The 23,465-nt window shown below is 46.6% G+C and overlaps 3 protein-coding genes across 9 annotated transcripts in view; all 3 read right to left on the reverse strand.

Moving 5' to 3' along the window:
• The window catches only part of WDR33 (WD repeat domain 33), a 61,895-nt gene extending 61,672 nt beyond the window's left edge, over positions 1–223 (reverse strand). Inside the window, exon 1 of one of the 4 annotated variants that reach the window (XM_048955359.1) lies at positions 34–223. The gene's annotated coding sequence lies outside the window, so the exon portion shown is untranslated. The remainder of the gene's footprint in view (positions 1–33) is intronic. The other 3 variants (XM_048955355.1, XM_048955357.1, XM_048955358.1) reach the window with 3 other exon arrangements.
• An 839-nt stretch (positions 224–1,062) lies between these two features.
• Positions 1,063–4,503, reverse strand: POLR2D (RNA polymerase II subunit D). Its single transcript, XM_048954729.1, has 4 exons — positions 4,410–4,503; positions 3,326–3,506; positions 2,785–2,880; positions 1,063–1,612 (listed from the first exon to the last, which is right to left on the reverse strand). Exons 1-4 carry the CDS (start codon positions 4,480–4,482, stop codon positions 1,534–1,536), a joined length of 429 nt encoding a protein of 142 aa, XP_048810686.1. The 5' UTR covers positions 4,483–4,503; the 3' UTR covers positions 1,063–1,533.
• Positions 4,504–8,881: 4,378 nt separating this feature from the next.
• Positions 8,882–23,182, reverse strand: AMMECR1L (AMMECR1 like). 4 transcript variants are annotated; one of them, XM_048955083.1, is made up of 7 exons: positions 22,842–23,182; positions 20,620–21,065; positions 15,939–16,049; positions 15,348–15,462; positions 14,622–14,712; positions 13,526–13,622; positions 8,882–12,291 (listed from the first exon to the last, which is right to left on the reverse strand). In XM_048955083.1, exons 2-7 carry the CDS (start codon positions 21,024–21,026, stop codon positions 12,180–12,182), a joined length of 933 nt encoding a protein of 310 aa, XP_048811040.1. In that variant the 5' UTR covers positions 21,027–21,065; positions 22,842–23,182; the 3' UTR covers positions 8,882–12,179. The 4 variants fall into 4 exon arrangements, 3 of the variants coding, with proteins under 3 accessions (XP_048811040.1, XP_048811043.1, XP_048811044.1); XM_048955086.1 differs by lacking the exon at positions 22,842–23,182 and adding an exon at positions 22,654–22,774; XM_048955087.1 differs by lacking the exon at positions 22,842–23,182 and adding an exon at positions 22,113–22,387.
• Positions 23,183–23,465: the final 283 nt, after the last annotated feature.

Consider the following 23,465-nt stretch of genomic DNA (forward strand, 5'->3'; position numbering starts at 1 on the left):
CGCCCGCCCCGCCCCACGCCCGGCCGTGCTCACCGTCCAGCCGGCGTCTCGCACCGCGCCCTCGCGCCCCGCCGCTCGTCTCGCCTCGTCCCCCCGGCCCCGGAAGCAGCCGTCGCCGCCTCACGATCCCCCGCCGCGGCCGGCCGCCATCTTCCTGCCCCCGCCAGCGCCAGGGGCGGCGCACGCGCCCCACGTCGAGACGCTCGGCGGAGGGCAGGCCGCAGGCACTGCGCAGGCGCAAGGAGGAATGCGCGCGCCGCTTCCGCGAGCCTCCCGCCGCTCCGCAGCCTGCGCATGCGGGGCCGGAAATCGAGCGGCCCTCACGGCCGACCCGCGCACCTAGACGCGCGAAGCTATCTGCGCGTGCGCGGCCGGAAGTCGGGCGACCCTCACTGCCGACCCGCGTGGCTGGAAGCGCATGCGCGAGGGCTGCCCGCATCTCTTCTCCGGCACCCCTCTGAAGGAGCCGAGCTGAGCGGCAAGGCGCTGCGTCCCGCGGAGCCTTAGCGTGGAATGTCGGTTCCCCCGCTCCTTTCTGCTCTAAAGCGTTGGTGGCGTGGGGTTTCTCCTTCTGAGCAACAGAAGTTCTCATGAAAGCATGAGAACTCGTGTTTCAGAGATGAAAATGCCTTGAAATGCCAGAAATACGCTGCGGGGTATTCTGAGTTACAGCAGGAGCAGCACCCGGATAGCGTTTCCAGTGCCAAAAGGGGCTGCTGGGATCTGTCAAAGGAAAGCTCATTCCGCTGCCTGGCTTTGTGCTACCTTAGTTATAATTATCTGGATCCAGCAAGAGTTGTGGTGGTTAATCTGGTTTGCTGGCTCAGTAAGAACTGAAATAACAGAGTAATCCTATTTCTTTCCCTTTTGCATCAATGGAACTCCACAGTGTACACTGCATACTGCAGGAAATCCACACATCAGCAGAACAGTCACCTGGCACCTGTGCTGGTGTTTGTCCCAGCTCTTCTTCCTGTGTTCTCCTTCTTCCAGGCCAATCAGTTTATTGAGAAGGTCTTTGTAAATCAGAATATGCACGTAATGTTTACAAAACACAGGACCTTAATTAGAAATATATTTTAATTTATGTTAAGCAATAATACAAAATAATTGAGCTTGTGAAAGCCCACCATGCTGACAAAACCATTTGAAAGACAGCGGGACTTGATTCTGCCCAGGAGTCAAGAGTAAGTGTCCCCATTCTTTTTGAAAACAAACAAACAAAAAAACAAACAGGTCAACATTTCTGCTAAAAAGCAGAAACATGTATGGAATTCCCAAATCGGGGAGAAGAATCTGGAAGAAACCTATATTTGAGCCACCAAGAAAAGATTTTTCAAGTTCTTGTGCCCTGACAATGCAGGCGTCCTTTATCACACCCAAGAGGACTGCAAAACTCCAGTATGCTGGAGTGTATGACAGTGCTGGAGCTCCCTTTATCCACTGCTCAGCCCAGGAGCTGGATTGATACAGAGGGCAGAGAAACAAAGCTCTCAGATTTTTCCACTCATTTGGAGGGGTTGAGGGTCACCTTTAGTACTGGAAGCTGCGTTTGGTCTGAATGTCGTCAAGAATTTGCTGTAATTCCTCATCTTCAAATCGGCCCTCCAGGCTGCAAGGTAAGAACAATGAGGGTGCATTAAAGCATTTAGAAACAGTCTCACCGCTCCCTTCTGAATTCGTTTCAGACACCCATGCAGAGCCTCCTGTAAGTGACAGAACTCCATCCTTCCCAGAACTTTCTGCAGAATGATTTCAAGTCACTGTAATCATAGAATCATAGAATCACTCAGGTTGGAAAAGACCTTAAAGATCATTGAGTCCAACCACGACCTAACCATACTACCCTAACTCTAACAACCGTCTGCTAAATCATGGCCCTGAGCAAAATCATGGCCCTGAGCAATCAGGGAACAATCAAAAGGGCAACCCAGGTGTAGGCTTAACCAGACCCCTTGGCCTCATGCTCATGAGCCAGTCCAAACTTGCTGTGAAGAATGTGAGGAAACTGCCTCAAGTTGCACCAATGGAGATTTAGGTTAGACAGAATTTCTTCATAGAAAGGGTGGTTAGATACTGGAACAGGCTGCCCAGGGGAGGGGTGGTCAATTTTTTGTGGAGGTATTCAAGAAACGTGTGTACAACTTACAAGATTCTATGATTCTATGAAATCTTAGCAGACAAAGAAAAATCTGTACTTCAGATGGGTGTCTCATTCCTCCTCTATCTCAGGGCATGAGGTAACAAATCAAGAAATGATACTAGAAGATCTCTCTGCCCATGTGTACTTACCCACCCAGAGGTTCATAGGGACACTCTGTTGTTTATGCCAACAAGAACAGCAAAAAAAAAAAACAACAACAAACACAGCTGGATGGGCTGAGAACCCCAGTTTAAGCCATTGCCCAGAGATGTGGTGGAAGTCCCACTTCTGGAGACATTCAAGACCAGGCTGGGCCAGGCTCCGAGCAACCTGGTCCAGCTGTGGATGTACCTGTTCACTGCAGGGGAGTTGGAGCAGATGGCCTTTAAAGATCCCTTCCAACTCCAAAGGTCCCTTCCAACTTTACAGTTCTATCACTCTTAATCCAGTAAATATTATCCGAAGTGCATTAGGGATACTTAAGATTGCTTCACTGTCAGAGCAATGGGTAAGTAAAGAAAAACTGAGATGGAAAGTTTTCTCATCAACAGAGTTGGATTGTGGAGAAGGTGTCTGTCCATAGCTAGCTTTAGATCACTGGAAAGTACACAACACTCCTTTTGGTACACAGAAATGCTCACCTAGGAATCAAAGCTTTGGCTTCCTCAGCAGTCTCAGGACACAAGTTGGCCAAACACGCCAATTCAAATTTATGGAGCTTTTTTTGGAGCAGCAAGCTGTAAGGAAAGACAATAACTTGGTGAAATTGCAAGCAAGATAGATAAGCAGAGGAACAACAAACCAAACAGATAACATCCAACTCTCTCTTTTACTCCGCTTCTTGACACCGCATTCAAGTTTTTTGAAGGAAGAAATGTCTATTACATAAGTGATTAGGTAAAAAACAAAGTCACAGCTGTGGGAAGACCCCAGAATTACACTACAAATAGCCTAGAAAACCCTCCTGCTCACTGAAATATGTTGTCTTTTAAACAAGGAAGGCTCAGCAGGCACAAATGAGACCGGGCACAGCGCTCCTCAAAACACAACGAACAAACTTATTGCCTCTCCAGAAAGGCAAGATTCAGAGCTACAGCCATCCAAATCAGGAAACATCATTAAGCCTCACTTCCATAAAACAACACTGGTGTTACACATCAAATTCCTAAACCTTCCACCCACCTACGAACACTGGCGATGGTTTCGCGGTTTTTGAAGCGGCTGAAGCGCGCTGTGTAATTCAGAGTTTTCATGAAGACTTCTGACAGCTCCTGCTCATCTTCCGCGCTCTCGTTCTGTTGCTTCCGATGCTCCAGAAGCATGTGGACTTCTGAATTCAGCAGGGTTTCTGCAGTTTCAAATTCTACGTTTGAACAAGCAAACGTCAGCATTGAAAGAAGTAAAGCATGGATTAAAAAGTCCACTTATAGGTGATGTGTGTGTGACTGAGCTTTGGGAAATAACAATAGCACAGTTGTGGTTCACTGCCCTTTCACCAAGGACTAGGCAGAATTCCAAACTGAAAACAGATAAAAATTACACCATTCTGAGCAGCCACCCTGCCCACTTGTCTGCTTGACCACGCTTTTTACATTTGCAGACCCAAATTTCTGCTTTTCTGACATGTTTTTCTCTCAGAGAGTAGACAGGCACTGGAGCGGCTGCCCAGGGAGGTGGTGGTGCCTGTCCCTGGCAGTGTTCAAGAGGAGTCTCGATGACAAGCTATGAAATATGGTTTAGTGCTTGCGGAAGCAAAAGTAATGGGAGGGCGGTTGGACTGGATGATCTTGCAGGTTGTTTCCAACCTTGCGATTCTATGATCCTATATTTTTGCAATGCTTTCTTTGCATAGTTTTGTCTGAACTTCAGTAATGCATGATTTGTTTTAAAAGAAAATATTTAGCCATGCAGCATCCATCCACTGGTGACACCCACAGTACTGGAAGACCTCCGACATGTTCTTAAAGCAAACTGAACATGCTAAGACAGGCCTCGTGCGCACAAAATAGCAGCAGACTGCTGGAACTGGGCGCTATCAGAAACCCAGCGGCCCTTCAGCACTTGTTTATAAAGCTCCGGTTTTGTTTTCTGCAAAATAATTATTCAGCCCGTTAGCGTGCTGAGTTCTGACTCAGGCTCCAGGCAGCCGGCGACACTGTAATGTGGTAAAAAAACGTAGATCAAAAACGACAAGCTACATCAACGCCAAGAACCTGCAGCTGTACCCGGCCGCTTAGAATTGGGCCCTGCCTCTCCCTCCGCGCACCTTTGGGGAAGACGAGCTGCGAGGCGTCCTCCTCCACATCTGCAGTCCTCGGGTCGCTGCCACCCGCCGCCATTGCCTCACCCGGAAGGGAAAGACGCGGCGCCCGGAAGGGAAAGTCCCGCCACCCGGAAGTGCAGTGCATTGAGACCCGGCGGCCGCCAGGGGGAGCTGCGCTGACGAGGGGGGCAGGGGGGGTGGGAAGGTTGCGTGTGTGGGAATGTGAGTGGGAGGGCAGCCGGTTGTGGGAGGAGAGATTTTAGGCCCGAAGTCTTACAAACGCACAAAGCGATGAACCGCGATCCAAGAGAGCATCTGCTCCCTCCAGGGGGACCGCTGAGGGAAAGCACGCTGCTCTTTCACACAAAGCCAGAGGAAGAGTTGCTGTGCTCACACAGTCACACAGGCAGTAAGCGGGAGCTGCAGGTGCACCTCCCAGGTGGACAAGAGGGCCGACAGCATCCTGACCTGCGTTAGAAATCGTGCGGCCAGCAGGAGCAGGGAGGTGATCATCCCTCTGTACTCAGCTCTGGTGAGGCCACACCTTCAATACTGTGTTCAGTTTTAGGCCCCTCACTACAAGAAGGACATCAAGGCCCTGCTGTGTCCAGAGAAGGGCAACGAAACTGGTGAGGGGTCTGGAGCACAAGTCTTATGAGTAGCGGCTGAGGGAGCTGGGATTGTTCAGTCTGGAGAAAAGGAGGCTCAGGGGAGACCTCACTGCACTCTACAACTTCCTGAAGAAAGGTTGTGCCGAGGAGGGGTTTGGCCTCTTCTCCCAGGCAACAAAGAGGACCCAAGGAAGTGGCCACAAGTTGTAGCAAAGGAGGTTTAGGTTAGACGTAAGGAAGACCTTTTTCTCTCAGAGAGTGGTCAGGCACTGGAATGGCTGTGCAGGGAAGTGGTGGAGTCGCCGTCCCTGGCAGTGTTCAGGAGGCGTCTGGATGAGGAGCTACAAGATATGGATTAGTGCTAGTGGTAGCAGTGGTAATGGGAGGAAGGTTGGACCAAATGATCTTGCAGGTCGCTTCCAACCTTGCGATTCTATGATTCTGTGATTCTCCACCTTACCTGGCTGCACAGCAAAGTGCGCTGTGAACTCTGTGCACCTCCATTTTGCTGCCTTAGAATGAAGGCAGCAAAAGATATCTCCAGGAAACTACCCATGCCAACATTACATCTGTCTCACCGTGGTAAATACATGGAAGTTTGGTGGGAAGGAGCGTAGATAGCAATAGCAGCACACTCTGGAAGGGGATTTGCCTTCTTTGGGCTACCCAGGAGTAGTAGATCCCTAGAAGTTTCAGGCAGGCTAGAAATGTCTGGGTTCCTCCTGACGCTGTTGGAGGCAAGCCAGCAAAGTAATGTTTGCAGTAGTACTTTCCCTAGAGAATGCACATGAAAGTGCCCAACCAGCTTAAGACTTACAGTAATCATCTTAGCAGACTGTACAACATCATCCCGTGCTCTTAAAGAAATGCAGAAATAGATGGCTGGAGGATTTACTGGGATGCCACTCCTGCCCTCCTGAACTCACATCTGTGCCAGCTGCAGTGCTTCCTGTGCTCTGGGGGATGAGCACAGCCAGTGTGAGCTCAACAGGGAGCTCCAGGATCAGATCTTAGCTCCTTAACGGTTGTTAGCTCTGTGTGAGCATCGGAGAGAAGCTAACAAAACTAATTAGCTAAGGTACAAACAGAAAGATATTCAGGAAGATAGCGTGGAAATATCTCAGAACAACTAGTGAATGAGGCTATTTCAATTATGTTTACAAGAAAACAAGGAAATCCATGCCAGATTGACAAGAGAAGCCTTTTAAAGTCATTTGGCATCCCAATGGCTTCTCACATGACCTGTCTCCTCAGAACATCACGATGTTCAAACAGTCTCAGCTTGCAGTCTCAGTTACAAATTTAACTTTTGTTGTCCCCCAGTGATCTCTCCTACTTAAGTACATGAAAACTGAAACGATTCAGGGAAAGCCACGTGCCTGCAAGAGTGTGAAGGAGGCTGTGGTGGTGGGTAACGGCTCACTGTCACTGCTGTTTGGTTTTGGTCTCAGGTTTTAGACATGAGCCTATTGTTGCATAGCGTAGGGCAGAAAGTATTGACCACTGCAGGGTTTGGGACACTGGTGGTTTGTTAGATAGACCCACTACAGCAATTTCTTCCTTCCTTCAGTTTGAAAACAGACCCACTAACAACCGACTGCATGAACACAGCTATTCACACACACAAAGCAAAACAACAACAAAAAAACAAAACACCTTTAGCTGAACATCTCTGTGTGTGTAAGTTATAGGGACACCTAATAACAAATACGTTCCATTATCAGTGTCAACGTCTTTTGTGATGTCTTTCCTTCCAACTCACCGGCACAGCAGGCCTTTTCTTCCTAGCAGCTCTGAAGCTTTGTGGCAGTGATTATTTACCCCGTGTGCATGGCAGTGACTGACTTTTTTTTAGAAAGCAGGTTTTGACTGGAGGTACTAAGATCAGAACACTGAGACCTTAATCTCTTCTCATTGTCTGCAACATTTCTAACATGCTACATCAAAATCCATGAGCAAAATCCACGCTTAGAAAAATTGCTGTCAAAATAGCCATTATTGCACAAGATTGACGTGTTTTTTTAATGTGTTCTTGAAGTATAAATAGCCAAAGTTTTCATATAATCTCACTTTCATTTATCGATTCCTTTTAAAATCATTTAATAAAAATACAGTGAAGGAACGTAAGAGCGATACAAAATTACATTCATACCCCCAAATGATAACCATCTGGGTGCAAAAGTGGCTTTGACACAGGGTTGATTTTAAAAATACATACACGATACCTCAGCATGCTCTGACCTGGTTGTGCTGCCTGTAATTCAGTGTGAGAGCAACACTCACCACACGTATGGGTCAGTGTGCATATGAATGGCATTGAGTAACATGCTCTGGCTTTAATTGCTGTCTTTGAGACACAGCATTTCTCAATCATAATTAGATACTTCATATGAACTTGGTTCAGAAATAAATGTGTGTTTTCTGCTAGGAATAAAAAGGCTCAAGTGTTATTCAGCTGAAATATCTTGTAGAGATTCCCCCAGGCGTTCTGCCATTTGTTTTTAGAGTTTTTCTCTAAATGCCTCATTAATTGTCTCTTTTTTTTTTTCAAGCAGCAGTAAAACCAGAAGGAAGTGCTTTTTGGAGAGCAATCCTGGTATTCCAGTGCTGAGCTCGGATGGAACTGTTTCAGCACTTCCTGAGCTCACCTCCACTTCATGTTCCTGCGGCCGTGGAAGCAACGTGCAGACAAGAATCTCTGATGGCAGACACCGGCCAAAGACTTTCACAACTGCTTCAGTGTGAAACCGAAAGAAAAATTAAGTAAGGAAAAACATATATGCCACAAAATGATACAAAAATAGATCAGTGTACTGTAGTTTAAAAAAGCAGCTGAGAAAGTACCACCGATAGCTTATTGGGGCACCAACAGCAGCAGTTGCTGGCTTTGTGCTTGACATCAGGACATACAGATCACTTGTAGTTCACTGTAGCTACAGACTCCTTAACTCACTCCTCACAGAGCATGAGGGACTTGCAAAAAATAAACTCTTGCATTATCTTAAATCTTCCCAGGAAACATTAACTGCTAAAGTGCATACTTTGGAGTTGCCCTAAAGCAAGCAAGCTTCTTGGGCATATTCAACTCAGAACTGCTCTCCCTCGTCAGGTATGTAGTTTATTGATTTCTTTTTTCCTCTTACACTCATTCCTCCCTGACACCAGGGCTGCAGCTCCTGAGAACCACCAGTGTGAAACACAGGACCTTGAACTACACTGTATCTGCCACATGTCAGTCAGTGATAGCCTGTAAATGTACAGAAAAATATCTAAACCACAGGTAAGCAAAAAGCCAGAAGATGCCTTTGTTTGTACGATCCTGTCCCAAAGGGTCATTTCAATATTTAGTAAGAATCTAGAAATACGTTTTCTTTTCCCCAAAATACAGTTTGTTTATATTTAAGATCACTCGAGGACCTGTAAAGTACATATCCTCTCTTTTTTCTTTAAATCATTTTAAAAGACCAAACCCAAAGAACGCTTGGGGTACCACAATCCATGATTTTTAGCGTGCTACAGAATTCAGCATCCATGGGCTCTGTGTTCCACCCTCAGGACAACTAATGGGGCTGTCATCGAGTCAGTGTTATTTTGGAATGCACTCTTTGCTGTATTGCTATTAGCAGAATAATTTTAGTACTTGTGGTTAATTTTCCTGCCATTTCTCCTCGCTTCTCCTAGCAAGCCTGTCCTTATGTTTCCAGACAGCTATGATAGCAGTTTGGCAACTCCCCTGGTTCTGACCATGTAACAGCCTTGGTATTTATACACACAGTGCTTTGTAGATGAGAAAGATGTTATCATATCCCATAAATGCTGCAAGAAACTGTATAAAGAGGACAATACCAACATTTTTTTTTTCCCATTATGATTTATTCTCTACAATACTTCATTAGAGGATAGAGTTCCATTATTTACACTCAGAAGTTATTATATAGGTAGGAGGCAACCAAGTGTAATACAAAGAATTGGTCTGACATCTGCACTGAAGGTCAAAAGAGGTCTCCTGCTTTAAGGAAATAAATTAACCCCAAAATAACTCAAAACATAATGACATGTAGTTTCCAGAATACAAACAGAAAACAGCACTAATAGTCAGTGAAGATTGCAGATGTAGGTTAATGTACAATGAAAACAAATTATCCTGTGCAAAGGTTAAAACGATCTCTTAGATTTCTTACAGAATTTGTCTTTATTTCTTATAAATTGTAGATATGTGATATTTTGACCATAAAACCTTCCCAGACTGAAGTGATCTCAGTTGAGATTGACTATTAAACATGAAAAGAAGTAGTTTAAGAACCTCACAGCGGAAACGTTCCAACACTGACAGACTCCAGTGATCAAAGACATTCTCCTGCATTTGCTGTAAAACAAAGACAATTCGTACTTGCAGTGAGATTATTTCTCAGCTGTGGCTGTCATGAGAATAAGCCCTTCTAGACCAAAAGGCACTTGCTTCTAAGGATGAGTTGAATCCACATCAAACCAGGTGACAATTGCTTTACAGGGAGTAGTTCTAAACTGCTGTCCCCAAAAAGTAACCACAGAAAAAATGTTGAGTCACTGATTTTTGTTACCTCCATCTGGAGGCAAATCAAAATGCATTTTGTTTCTAGTTCTCTCCTTTCATCCTTATGCATAGCTGCCACGTAATGATCTAGAAATGGGATTATTTCCCGAGACCACCTGTCCTTGTCATACATTTTTCTGAGCTAATTTCACTAAATCGACACACTTTTCAACTGATTTCATAGCTGGACCCTTATGGGACTAAAGCTGAGAGGGCCTGTTTCTAACACAGCAGACCAGTGGTTCTGATTTGCTAGCTTCTCTTCTCACTGCAGCAAGACAAGAACACAGTACGTATTTAGAGGCTTTTTTGTTGCTGTTTTTTTAATCCAGACTGAACAGGGAAATGGAAGTGGGAGAGGATAAGGCTTCCCCAGTGCCAAACCACCCAGCCCACCTCAAGCTTATTCAACCATGTCACTCAACCCGAAAATTCTGTTCTTTAGAAAGGACAGCTGACCTTCCCCACTCCACCCCTTCGTCATCCCCTACTGCAATAAAATGACATCAGGAAAACACTGTACACTGGTGAAGACGCAGAACAGGGCAAATGCTTGAAAAAGAAGAGTTGAGAAGCCTGGCACTGTATGCCTGCATGACCAGTCTCACTGAGCGTGCTCAGGGGTGAAGTTTTAGCACCATTTTTTTTGCTCTTTTTAAACCTTTATGAAATTAAATTCTAACATAGAACACTTGAACAGTAATGAGTGTAGCCCTATGTATCGTACTGTTTGACAGCTGAACGGTGGTGAATGGTATTGTCCAGAGCTGACCCTGTCCTCCCTCATCACTCCAGGGCACCTGGGAGAGTAATTACAAACTCCTCGAGTTCGTAACAAGACCGATTGATTCTCAGCAGCAGGAAATGGCAAAACAATCCCTTCATCTTCAATTGCTCTTCAACAGCATCGCAAGGGAAAAGCGGCAATTTATAAAAACGACCCAGTACAGGAGGAAAGCTGGGTCAGTATTGCACAGTTATCCAGAACAGGGCTCCCTCCTTTCCCTCACGTCTCTCTCCCCCCGGCAGCAGGAGGACGGGACACCACCGTGAAGCAAAACCACCCAGGCTTGTTTTCTTCTCTAAGACCAGAAAGAGCAGCAGCACGCAGTCCTGAGCTTCCTACCAGCCTTTTCCCTGCCTCGCCAGGGGTGAATTTCAGGCTCAGAACAGCAGCCAATTTTAAAAGCCATTATTACCACACACAAGCAAACTCTAAAGGTATGTGTGACCAAATAGCCACCACTCTGTTATACACTTGTATTTTCTTTCCTGATCATTGCTGACCCTCCAGAAATGTTTCCGAATTGTTGGAACTCCAGTAACTTCATTGACAGAGTGCCCCTTAACAACACTGCCAGACAACTGGAGAACACATCTTCCTCTTAGAACACAGTGTTTCTTGCAGTCAATAACAGGAGAAGAAATACAAAGTGCACGTGAGTGTCATACAGTTTAGGGTTTCCCCACTCACTGCCTTGATGTGGTAACGAAAGAGCTGTACAATATATGACCAGCAAAACTACACAGCTTCATACAGCAGGCCCACCGTAGACCAGAATACTGACAAATCTCAAGATTGATAGTCACACTAGAGAAAGTGGCTGTCCTATGAAAAGGAAGGTCCCCAAGACAGTTTCTAAAGAAATTTTAGTCACTTGTCTCCCTTGTATGACTACAGTCTATTCCCTGCCAACCCCTCCCCACCCCCAGTCAAGCTCTCTTAAAAATTCTTGACACAAAACAGGGCAGTAACAGCAAAGACTGTCCAGGGTACACTCAGGTTACCTTGTCCTTCATGTACACAGCATGACAATTTGCACTCCTACAGGCAAAACTGCATTCTATTTCATAGCAGGCTACATTACAAAGCACCACCTAAAAAACCCAGCGAACTGTAAACCAAAGGGAGTTCTAGGGAATCCATCTACAGCGGGATCTGAGAATTAGAGCCTTCTAGGGCTTACTTAAATAACAGATTCATCTGCAATACCACCCAAAGGATTTTCACATCTTAAATGCTTTCTGTCTGTGAGGATGGGGTGCTATCCAGCTGTTCAACCCTCTCTGTATTGTAACGTCCACCTGTGATGCGCGGGGACAGCAATCAGCTCTTGGTACACAACAGATACCAGAGGTTAAAAAAAATTAAAAAGAACCTAAAAAATGTTTTATTGGACTCCGTTGCCCAGGCTGCCAGGGGAATGCTCCTACTTGATCTGGGGGGCTTCCATAAGGAACAACTCAAGCTTCCAGAGTGTCGGTAACAAACGCAAACAGGTCGCTCTGAAGTGGCGCTTTCACTCCTAGAGGTCTTCTGCACCTCACGACAGTTCGTAGGCATGGAGCTCCAATCCAACTAAATCCCCACTTGGAGGGAAGGCTGAGATAAGGCTTGGGCCCCTGAAGTTCTGTCACGCTCTCATCCTCCCCCCAGGTCAGCTGGAAGGCAGACTTGGCAACGGAAGCTAGCATCATAAAATGGTGCAGTAATAGAAGTAACTGGACCAGGAAGAAGAGGCGTCTGCCCCGATGATGTCGTAGCCATTGGCAGCAACTGGGGGGTGGGACTGGTCATGCAGCCGTGTGTCAGGAGTAATGATTGTAGAGGGGAGGGGCATGAAGAGTGCCATTCTGGAAACAATGCTGACGAGAGGCCATGTATTCCGCGTAACTGATTGTCACCTTCTCACTGCGGTACCTGTGGACACAGCATCAGAATAAAAAATGGCAAGAGATCACGCCGTGTGCACTGGATTAAGTACGTTCATCCCACGTCACCTTCTGGGTCATCCCCAACAGTGAGGAGACACACTCCTAGCTTCAACAGCTACTTTGCTTTCCGTCACCTTATGCAATAGCCTGGATAAACTTTACAAGCTTTATTTAGCTTTACTGTGCCAAAAGTTGAGCTCCGTTCAAGATAATCATAACAAAGAGGACTCCTGAAGTGGCATACAGGAAACAAATGATCAACTTGTATTCTTTTTTATCTACTTCCTGCAGGGAAAAAAAATGGGGGCATGAAAAATTTGCTGGAAGCGAAGACTCAAAGTTTCAGAGACTAAACTAGCAGCATTCAAGTATTATTTACTTGTTGGCTGACGTTCACACTTGAAAAGCTAGTGAAAGCAGAGCTGGGTGAAAGGAGATGTATTATAGGGTACGTGTCACTCAGTCCATGTTGTACAAACAGAATTCACAAAACGTGAAGTCCCTTCTGAGAGACCCAGAGGCACTTCTAGCACACTGCACGAAACAACTTAGAGCAGCTGTGAATTACACTGAGTCCTCCTGGATACACCTCCTACTGCCTATACCACCTTCTAATGAAAAACTTCATCCTATCCTCTCATTAAAAGACAAAAGAGCCTGAAACCTACCCACCTCTTTTCCTCCAGAGGTGAGGAATGAGACAAATTACTGTGTTTCCACACAAAACCCGAATGTCCAAATTTTTATTAACAAGGGGAGTTGAAAACAACAGCTGGGAGTGTAGGAAAACAAGCAAGCTCTAAAAATCAGCCAGATGTGAGCATGGTTTGGCTGGAAGACAAATCACCTCCATCTATCACCTCCAAACAGCTACACCCTCCACTGATCAGCATGTTGAGAAAAGGAAGTCTGTTGTGAAAATACAGAAGAATCAACCTTTTAATAAACCTGCAGCGTTCTGCTTCCTTTGATCTCATGACTGCATTGAAAAATAGCGAGAGCTTTCTCACAGTTCTAACCTCAATCCTGCACAGACTGAAGACGTTGCACTTCATTCCATACACATCATCTGCCTAACACGTAGAATTGATTTTGTCTTTCAGCCTCTACCTATCTCCCGATAGAAGCCTGAAGACATACATACCCCTGGCCCAAATAAATTGAATCATCCACAAAACACCATGAAATAAAACTTAAAGGCAACAAATACATCACCTTACCTGGTGAGTTTAATCGTTTTCCTAAAGTCATTGGTAATCGGAGCCTTAAAGCCACCTTTCCTGAGTAAGGAGTCTATGGTCTGGATCTGATCCCAGTCTGATGAAAAAGAAACACAAGGGAAACTTTTCAACATAAAAACGACGTCTGAAGAAAAGAGGAGCTGCATTAAAAGGCCGCTAGAGAAGCAAACAACTAAACAGGAAACTCTGAACTTTAGAAATGCCAGTGCCAAACTGGGCATACAAGATCTTATGCATGCACATTACCTGCACATGCCAATCCCTTTTAACTCATATTTGAACTGCAGTGGTCTATAAAAACAGTAATCCCATTTTTTCCATATGACCTCTCTTCTTACAAAGGTCCGTGCCTTGCCTCTGTTGCAGAGACGCCAGACTGTTTTATCACGTGCCACTCAGTTTTAGCTCTTAAGACTTAAAGTAAGGTAATACTTAGCTTTACACAGACAAATTGGGATCAGCCTGATGCTCTAGTGATAGCACAGTGCACTGCTATGTGAGAGATCAGAGTTAAAATTCCTACCTTAGTCTTTTGCCCCAGAGCCAGGAGGATGCGACCACTCCACTCTGCTAGGTGGAGGAAAGGAGGCAATATTTTGAGCAGTTACCATGGTGACCACTACTATATTTGAGTGGGAAGTGTGCTCCAGAGGGGCCCTGTTTCCTGCCCTCATCTGGAGGATGCTACTTTAGCAACAATGAGGAGGAAAGGAACTCTCCTGTTGGTACTGTGCAGTCTGCAGTTATCCTAGTTGGTGGAAGAAACATAGAAGAGGAAAGATGCAATGCTAAATGAAGCTGGAAGTTCCATATTTTGAGATCCTCTATTTCTTAAGCCCTAAAACATTTTTTTTTTACACTAAGATAAAACTGTGCACAGATGTGGGATGAGAGAAAGGCCAGATGAAAGCCCAACAGCAGCTGTATCAGGTGTCAGTTATCCAGATTAAGCCTGGTGGATCCAAGGCACCACTATGAGGAGAGCATTGCAATCCAAACCCAAAATCCACAGATTTATGTTACCCAATTCTGTGACACAGCATACTGGCACGTTTAGCTGTCATCTCAAACCCACCTTGTTCCTTAGCAACCTCAGGTAAATACGTGGCTGTGCGTTTGACACCTTTCTCATTGATGAACTCTATTCTGATCCCATGGATCCCAACCTATAGATGGAAATGAATAGCCAAATAAGAGGTGTTTGCTACCACGACCACAGTTAATGATTGATTTTTCATTCATGCAACACTGTGCATTTCTCTACCACTGGCCTCCCTGCCACCTCTCCAAAAGAAAGTCTTCTCAGAAGTCTGGCTGTTTGCCATCTCTCACACTGGTCCAGCAAGACAAGAATCTAACAAAGACTCATATTGAAGCTAGCCCAACCACAAAGTCTATTCATAAAAATATTCCTTGAGCTGAGCATACTTCTATATAAAATGTCCCAAACGTCTTTCTTATATGTCAGGTTTTAACTATCTTTTATTCCTGATTTCTGTTTACAGCATCAAAGCACTTCCCAGGCTTTTACATATATATATGCACACACCTAAACCTACTTCCTATTGGACCAAATCCATAAAATACTTTCTTTGCCACTTGTACTGCCATTCAGATCCCCTCCCAACCAATATCATACTATCAGCCCATCATCCTCCTCCCTTCTAGTTTCCCAGCCCCACGTTTCTATGCCCAGTTTGGTTCCCCATACACCCCTGTAACGAAGGAGACACATCACTATGTACTAACCCGAACCCGAACGGAACGAGTGATGCAGAGTTCCAAATGCACCTGTTCTCACCTCCCAGTCCAAGTAGTCACTGGCATCCTCAAAGTTAGTGAGGAGGGAGACAGAGCAGAAGAGTTTGGGCAGCTCCTCGCGGGTCAGGGGTGGAAATCGGCTGTCCTTAAGTGCACTAAGGGAAGAGAAGATATATTGCCTCATCTGAACGCTCAGTGAAACCCTCAGATGCTCAGCTGTGCCTTGTAGATTATACCTCTGTGAAATCTACTTTTTCTTTTTTAATTTGCCACTGCAGATAAAGTGATTTGCACCTATTCATGACTAGTTACAAACCTCCTGATGCTGTCTTCCACTTAATGCAAGTGGAGAGAAGTCAGGGGCCACATGACACATCAAAACTCCTAGTATATAAGACAGATTCAACGTTAGCTTTAAAATGTTGACCAAAATTCACCTGGTGCAAATCTGTTGCCCTACATCCTGATGCATTACCTCCCCCTAAATATCACACAATTCTCATGTCGAATTTGCCGTGAAGCGTATTAAAATTAACTATGTTAACCCAATAAAATGACTTAACTTTGAATCCTCATGGATCCTCAGCAAGTTGAACTACTTTCAAGTTTATTTGATTTTCAACATAGTTACCTGGTTAATGTGTATTCCCTGAGTCCTGAGTGAAGGTTCATGGCTGAAAAGGTCCCAATACAGCCACGAAGCCGCTTGTCTCGCCCCGTCTTCCACGTCACAAAGAGTGGACTGGAAAGGCAAGAAACAAGAAATACTTCACTCTCTAGAGACAGACCTTTCAGGAGAAACAACAGGTACAGAAGAGCATGTATGCACATGCTTCCTTTCTCGTCCTCTCTGCAATAAATCCTATCAGGCATGCCTTCTCAACCAGCCGCCTAGCAATATAAATGAAAAAGACATCTCCAAATGCAAAATGCTTTTCTCCTCACTCCTTTCCAGCACACTTCCTTATCTCCACCAGCACCTTCCTTTCTAGACCACACAATTTGCTGATGAGTAAGCTTTGACCCCACTCATTAAGCTCTATGAGGAACAACCTCACTTACCAGCATCTGGTAGCCTACAGGACAACCAAAACTCAAACAGGAGATGAAAATTAGATTACTCATTTGTAGCACCTCTGAAAATGAAAGACCTTGAATGGTCTGCATTCCACAAACCATCAATAATTCAGGTTTCCAAGAGAAGAATAAAACCACTGCATTGTTCCAACCCCAAAATGCATTTTCCCCATCTACTCATAGATTTACAGCCGTAACAGTAGATTCTCAAAGTCAGCAGGCTCATTTCAATCTATTAAGCCAACAGCCGCAATAAAACCCTCAGAAAACATGGAATTTTTAACAACAATATTCAAAAGAGCTCTGCAAAGACGTAAACAGATAAAGATGGTGAATACCAGGGGCAAAAAGTTCACTTGTACAGAAGGGAGTGAAATTGCAGACAGCTGGAGAGAGAAACAGGAAAGAAAGGATAATGGTGGCTGAAGCTCTACAAAAATGTTGGAACAGCTGGAAAATCGTGCAAGGCAACTGATGATGCTGATCTAATGGTAAAAACAGGGTAACTGAGCTTACTTGTTATATTACAGAGTATTGAATGCAAGAAGTGGTCACTCAGAATTCAAACGAACCCAAATGTAAGGGAGAAAGTTGGTCATCAGTGATACCAAACGTGTGGATTCCTACTAGACTTCATGATGATATGACAGAAAAACACACAATGTTAAGAAAAGCTTCTTCTGAAATCAAAGAGGTATTACCAAGAGTTCTAGAACTCAGGTAGAGCTCCTGAAGACAGGACTGATTCTACATCCAAGCAGACGCAATACGTTTCCTCAAACTCTTGAAGCAATGCATTTTTGCAGTAAATGACACAAAAAATACGGAGGGATTCTGTTTGGATAGCAAAATCAGCGTGGAGAGGGGATGATTTCTCAAACACAGGCAAACAGATAAAAAAAATCAGAACCTTTTATGACTCGCAGTGACAAAGCAATGTCCAGCGGTTACCTGGAGCAACAACAGAACCACAAGACCAGATCACAGCACAGACCCAGCATTCAGGATCTAATTACCAGCTGTGACCAACAGCAGAAATGCCACCCTAAAGAGCAAACAGGCTTTAGGAAGTACTTTGCCCACAGAGGAAATGGAAACATTCTTCAGCAACCATCAGCAGCCATCAGCCACCTCGTGGCTCTGTGATCGAGGAGGGGAGTTACTGCTCTCATTTTCCAACGACACTTCAAGGTATTTTCAGGATATCGTTCCTCTCTATTTTCATCCAACCACCATATGTTGAAACAGAAAACAGACACAGAGCTAAGGAAATACATGACAAAGCTTACAGTTAAAAAAAAAAGGCAGTGAGCTTACAGAGGAGATTTCTGAGACTCATTATTGTCACAGGCTCGGTGAGAATTTAGCTTAATCTAATTAAACTTTTGGAACAATTACTTCGCCCAAACAGAAGAAAAGGAAGGGAGAAGATGAAAAGCACTGCTGACAGAATACAAATGTAAATTCCTTCTCTTCTTGGATTCACATCACAGGTTCACATTTCCAATTCACCTCTTTCCACTTTAAAAAAGTTTCCACTGAGCTGTGACACGGCTTTCTACATCTATAATAGAAGAGATATTACCAAGAAGGACAAGATAATTACATCCAGGAGGCCACCATATTTTTAAAAAATCTCATTTTTAACAGGTTTTGACTGTGCTCATAACAACCGAGGCATAAACAACGTGCCTCATTTCAAACAAGTTGATAAAATTGCACTGTTTTAGTTCTTCAACGTTTCTTAATGTGAGGAATAAATGCTTTTAGCAAATTACAGGCACTGACGACAGGAATTGTTCTACAACCCATTCCAGAAAAGTGCCTTTCCTTTACATCTTCAGAGAAATCTCAATAATCTTTCGCCCACAGTCACCCAAGAGCACGTTCTGATCCTCTGCAGCCATACCCCCATGAGATCAGGGCAGCCACTTCCCTCTGGCCACAGCTCCCTATCAATGCACTGTGCTCTGAGCAGGCAGTGCTGAGTGCAGGGCAGCTACAATGGGAGTTAAAGTAGCAAAACGTGGGATGTTGGAAGCAGTATGGAGCTCCCATTACAGAAAGAACTGTTGTAGTACAGACGTCACAATGCATGTATGTTATTTTTCCTGCATGGCAACTAGGAACTTGCACGGTTTTGTTCTGAAAACAAAACAAAAGTTCTGAAGACAAAGAAGGAAGCAATTAACTGTTTCAAAACCATCATTTTCTCAGTAAGTTGAATAACAAAGGCCGTATTTTCTTTGTTTGCCGAGTTAATGCAGAGCTGACCACCTTTCCTACACCCATCTGCGAATGTCTGTTAGTGTGTGTACAAGGTGCTGTGCCCCACAGGAACCCATCAGCACCACAACCACCCACGTGTGCACCTACCCTCCCTGGATGACCAGCATTTCCAGCTGATTTCAGACCATAACAGTTACAGTTATGACATCACACTCCTTATTCAGGATCCCAACCATCACAAGCACTGCCTTGGGGGTTCAGCTCCGAAAGATCTGCTGTCTGAGAAACAGCTCAGGAGAAACCTGGGCAGCTCTCTGTTCCTTCCATCAGCATTCTCCTTCTTGTCTCTCCCGAGGGACTGCTGCTGGATATATCTTTGGTTTTGCTGGAGCAATGATTTAAAGGCCTTCAAATTTATCAGCGCTGGAACGCTCAGTGAATTTTAACTTCTCAAATGGGGGCTCACAATTCAAGCAGCCAACATTTCTGAAACAAGGCCCCTTGTGAAACTCATCAACAGAAAAGTGATCTAATGTCAAAAAAATGAAGCCATATAAAAATAATCTCTTACTGATTACGGAACAGAATGCCACCACCTTTGCATTCCGAGCAACAAAATGAACAAATCATGCTCCTTTTAGAAAACAACAATTAGTTCAGGTATGAGAAACATCAGCTGACAGATTTCAGTCTGGGGATGCCCTGCAGCTATTCTGTACTCCAATCCAGAGTCTGTCTCCATTCACTTGTTCTTACAACATTAAACAGCTTAGCCTGCAGTAGCATTCAGAGCATGTACCTATAATCCTGCTGGGATAATAACTGCATGGATACACAACCTACATCCACGGTGACAGCCAGTGAGGTGGGGAGATGCTCACTGCAAGGAAAAGTCCTTGACCTCTTTAAGCTGCTGTTCCTTTACATCAGTTTAAAATTCACTCATTTAAATTAAGGGTGGCAACACCTTCCTATTTGATCTGTTGTTCTGGAGGCGGCCCCTTGAGGCGCATCAGAAGTTCTATTTGCCATTGATGTTTTCCACATAATTCTTCATCCAAACATTTTAATGACATTAACATTTCCACACCCACACATTCAACCTTCAGATAAGCATTAGGTAAATCTCACAAAGAGAAATGCCATATAACTTTCAGAAATCCTGCTCCTTGCTTCTTCTCATACCCATCTCCTTTCTTCTTAACCTTGCTATCATCCTTGAAAGCGAACTCCCAATTTTTCCCCATATTGTCCAGCCAGTACCATCTCAAAAAATAATTGTCAGATTTCAGTTCCACAGCTTGAAAACGTTCGATTCCCCTCCCTACTAAATCCATTAGCTTGGGTAACAGAACACACCCTTGTGTGTGTCCTTGTCCAATTCTCTCTAGCTCAGCTGCTGTTTTGGGATCAGCCAGAAACTTGCTTCAACTGCTTACTTCACTCCTTTCCCAATCCGCCAGCAAAAAGTCCCTTTCCTCGTCCTCAGTGCCTGGTATCAGAGGCAGAACACTCTTCAAATTACTTTATTTTGTTGCTTTCTGTCAACTGTTTAATTTCAGCTTCAGTTGTTTTAGTAGAATTTTATTAAGGCATGGTGTGGTTAATTACTTGCAGAGCAAGAAGCCTTGCAACGAAGAGAGCCAACAGCAGCAGTGTTATCACGAGGTGGACCTGCACTCCTCAATAAAAGCACGATGGCCTCATGCAGTGCGTCAGACCACGAGCCAAAGCAGCACCGTAACTCCTCACATCCCTGCCCAGCTTGCCTTTAAGACTAGGCCTATTCTCACGTGAACACCATGCCAGAGCTCCACCAACTTCAATAGAGTATCTTTACTCTCTCACCCAGCTACAGGGCATCCTTCCTGTGCCTGGTAGGCTGAGCAGAACGTCCCCTTCCTCCCTCTCCCCAGAGGAAACCCAGCCGCCCCCCCGGCACCCCGACCCCATCACAGCTCTGAGCGCTGCTTTCTCCACTTTCCTCCCGCACACAATTTACTCACTAGGGGTCATTGGTAAATCGAGGAAGTCGTGGCTGAGGGAAACCGTAGAGATGACAGTAGAGTACATCGAAGCAGTAGCAGCACATCTCCGCTGTCACCACCAGGTTCTTGGTGCTATTGGCAGTTCCATTGGGCCGAGTAAGCGGGCTCAGAGCTCCTGAAGTGGGATTCATTCGAGTAATTGGGGAATTTCCTGGGCCCAAAGTCAAGTCAGATACGTTCTCCCTTCCATTATTCCCATCTGTGTGCTGGTGGTTCTGAAGAGGACCTGAACTGGAGCCTGGTACAGTTGTGGCCTGATTCCCATGACTGTGCGTTCCGCTCCCGGACAACTTGGGCTTCTTTACCCCACAACAGCCAGCTGCCAGCTTGGGCTCAAGGGGAGGAACACAGCGTCTTTTTCCCATCCTGCTTCAAAACTTGCTGCCTGAAGCACTTGCAGAACCCTGGAAAGGAGGAGGGAAATAAAATAAGCACTACACAAAACAGTTTCTAGTGGAAAACCAACAGCTGCTTCTTTGCCTATCAAAGTTGTCAGCTTTGCTTTTCCAACAAAAAGCAGAAGAAAATCCCTCCAACGTGCAACTTGCCCCATGCCTCTAACACAGAGGGAAAACCAATCCAAGCAAGCAGAATAAGTACATCTACATGTGAATCAAGAGTAATAGACAGGAGGAAATTGTGCTTCTGAGCTGTTGGGACAGTTTGCCAAACACTCTGAAAATAGGCAGCTCATCACAAAAACAAACACCGCAACAAAAAACAACCACACCACCAGAACCAGCCTTCCCATAAAGGGAGGGAAGCTGGGAAGAGTGAAAGGGGAAAAAAAAGAAAAAAAAAAAAGAGACTTGAGACTATACATCTCATTCAGTAATCTTGCAGATCATCCGTTCCCTCCAGATAATGGCTACACCAATGGCAAACTGCTCCACAGCCACGGCTGCACCTTCCTTCCTCCTTCAGCAGCAGGGTGACAACTCCTTTGGCCTACACCCCAGGGTTTGGGCTCCCAGGGCTGCTGCCCTCACTACAAAGCAGCCCAAGCAGGGCACAGGGAAAACTACGAGCTCTGAACAACTGCTCTACGAAGAACAGACTGCTGCCCAGACCCCAGGAGCCAGCACCTGCGTTAGCTTTCTAGGACTAATGAAATCAGCAGTGCCCAGAAGCAGACAGACGAGGTCAAGATACACAGGAGAGGAAGAGCTGAAGATAAGCACAGCCTGAGAGGAGGGAAGTGGTAAGTGCAGAAAGCAGATACGTGCATAGAAAAAGCAGAACTGATAGAGAACACCAACTCAGACAGCACGAGAAGGGATGGGACAGAGGGAGGAAAGCATATGCAGATTCTCAAGGACCACACATCCAGTGGAGGAATTTATTGACTGTAATGCCGCCATCACTGTGAGATCTGGGCGCACAAAGGGAAAAACATACCCCTATTTATCAAACAGGGCTAAAAGAGCCGATGTCAAAGTCACACACAGTACCATGAAGACCTGGAAGTCACATCCAGCTCCTGGAGCACCGGGCTGCTGCCTCAAGCACCGCATCGCCCATCTCTCAGCTGTTCCAAATAACTCATTTGCGAACCCAGAGCCCTTACAGGGGAAACCCCAAACCCACACAGACGCACAGCAGTCCCTGCCCCGGCAGCTCCCTTCCTTCTGTGCCGCTCCCAAATCGCCGGCTGCACCCGGCAGCTCCCCGGCACGGCGGCAACGGGACGCGCGGAGCGACAGATGTTCGCTCTGCCTAAAAAACCCTCGACCCGACCTTTTCCAAGGATAACCCGCATAGGGCACGGCGACCTAAAGGAGCCACCCCGCTTCCTCCGAGCTCTGCCTCGGGGACCGAAGACAACAAACAGGAAGAAGAAAAGTTGTGCCGCCGCAGCCAAGGCAGAGCGGCTCAGCCGGTCCGCACACGGCAAAGCGCCGCGCCCGCCCTTCGCTCCCTCGCTCCTCGTCGAGCACCGGCGCTGTCCCGGCAGCGGGCTCGACCCGAGGCAGCCCCCCGGCCCCGCCTCACCCCTCCCGGAGGGCGGCACGGAGCCGCACACAGACGGACCGCCGGACCTCGCCGGGCCCACGGCGCGGCGGACGCCGGCCTGCGGGGCTCCCGGCTCCAGCCCGGCCGCTGCGGGGCGCTGTAGGACGCGGCCCCGGTGCCGGGCGGCCCTTCCCAACCTCGCGGCAGCGGCGGCGGAGGCTGCCCACCTCCTGCCCCGTCCCGGGCCGGGCGCGCTCCGCCTCTCCCCTCCTCAGCCCAATCGCCGCCGCCGCTGCTGCCCCGCCGCCGCCGCCGCCTGCCCCGGCTGCCGCCTCATGGAGCCATGGGCCCTGGCGAGGCTCCCCGGAGAAGCGGGCCCGGCGGGCGTGAGGGCGGGCAGGACCCGCCGGGAGCCGCGCTTCCCGGGGCCGGCGGCAGCGAGGGGAGCTGGAGGACTGGAGCGAGGCCGAGGGAAGGTCCTCCGCGCTCCCGGCAGCCTCCTCCCCGCCTGTGAGGTAATGAGGGAAAAATGCACATAGTCCGCCAGCTTCCCGTCGGCCCCGCGGCAGCGGAGCAACCATAGAGAACAGAGGGCGCTCTGTCCGCCTCATAACCATAGATACGCCGACTTCCGCTCCGCACCAGGGACGGCCTCCTTCCGCGTCACATGACGGGCCGCACGTGCGAGAACAAACAGCGTCGGGGGCGGGAGGGACCGCGGGAGGGCGGGGCCTCAGCGTCAGGGAGCTCCTACGCCCCCGTCCGCGCGTCCACCCCGTGGGGCGGAGGGGAGGGAGGGGGAAAGACCCCGGTCACGTGGCGGGGATACCGCTCTCCCATTGGTTAGCGGC

This window comes from Lagopus muta, chromosome 9, assembly GCF_023343835.1.
Source record: "Lagopus muta isolate bLagMut1 chromosome 9, bLagMut1 primary, whole genome shotgun sequence".
In the NCBI taxonomy this organism is placed as follows: domain Eukaryota; kingdom Metazoa; phylum Chordata; class Aves; order Galliformes; family Phasianidae; genus Lagopus; species Lagopus muta.

Coding starts and splice junctions, on each gene's coding strand:
- POLR2D (XM_048954729.1), bottom strand. CDS start 4,482: ATGGCGGCGGGTGGCAGCGACCCGAGGACTGCAGATGTGGAGGAGGAC. Junction 3,507..4,409: donor GCAGCTCGTCTTCCCCAAAG/GTGCGCGGAGGG, acceptor GTTCAAACGTAG/AATTTGAAACTGCAGAAACC. Junction 2,881..3,325: donor ACCATCGCCAGTGTTCGTAG/GTGGGTGGAAGG, acceptor CTTTCCTTACAG/CTTGCTGCTCCAAAAAAAGC.
- AMMECR1L (XM_048955083.1), bottom strand. CDS start 21,026: ATGGGAAAAAGACGCTGTGTTCCTCCCCTTGAGCCCAAGCTGGCAGCT. Junction 15,463..15,938: donor AGGGAATACACATTAACCAG/GTAACTATGTTG, acceptor CTCTTCCCTTAG/TGCACTTAAGGACAGCCGAT. Junction 13,623..14,621: donor TGAGGTTGCTAAGGAACAAG/GTGGGTTTGAGA, acceptor CTTTTTCATCAG/ACTGGGATCAGATCCAGACC.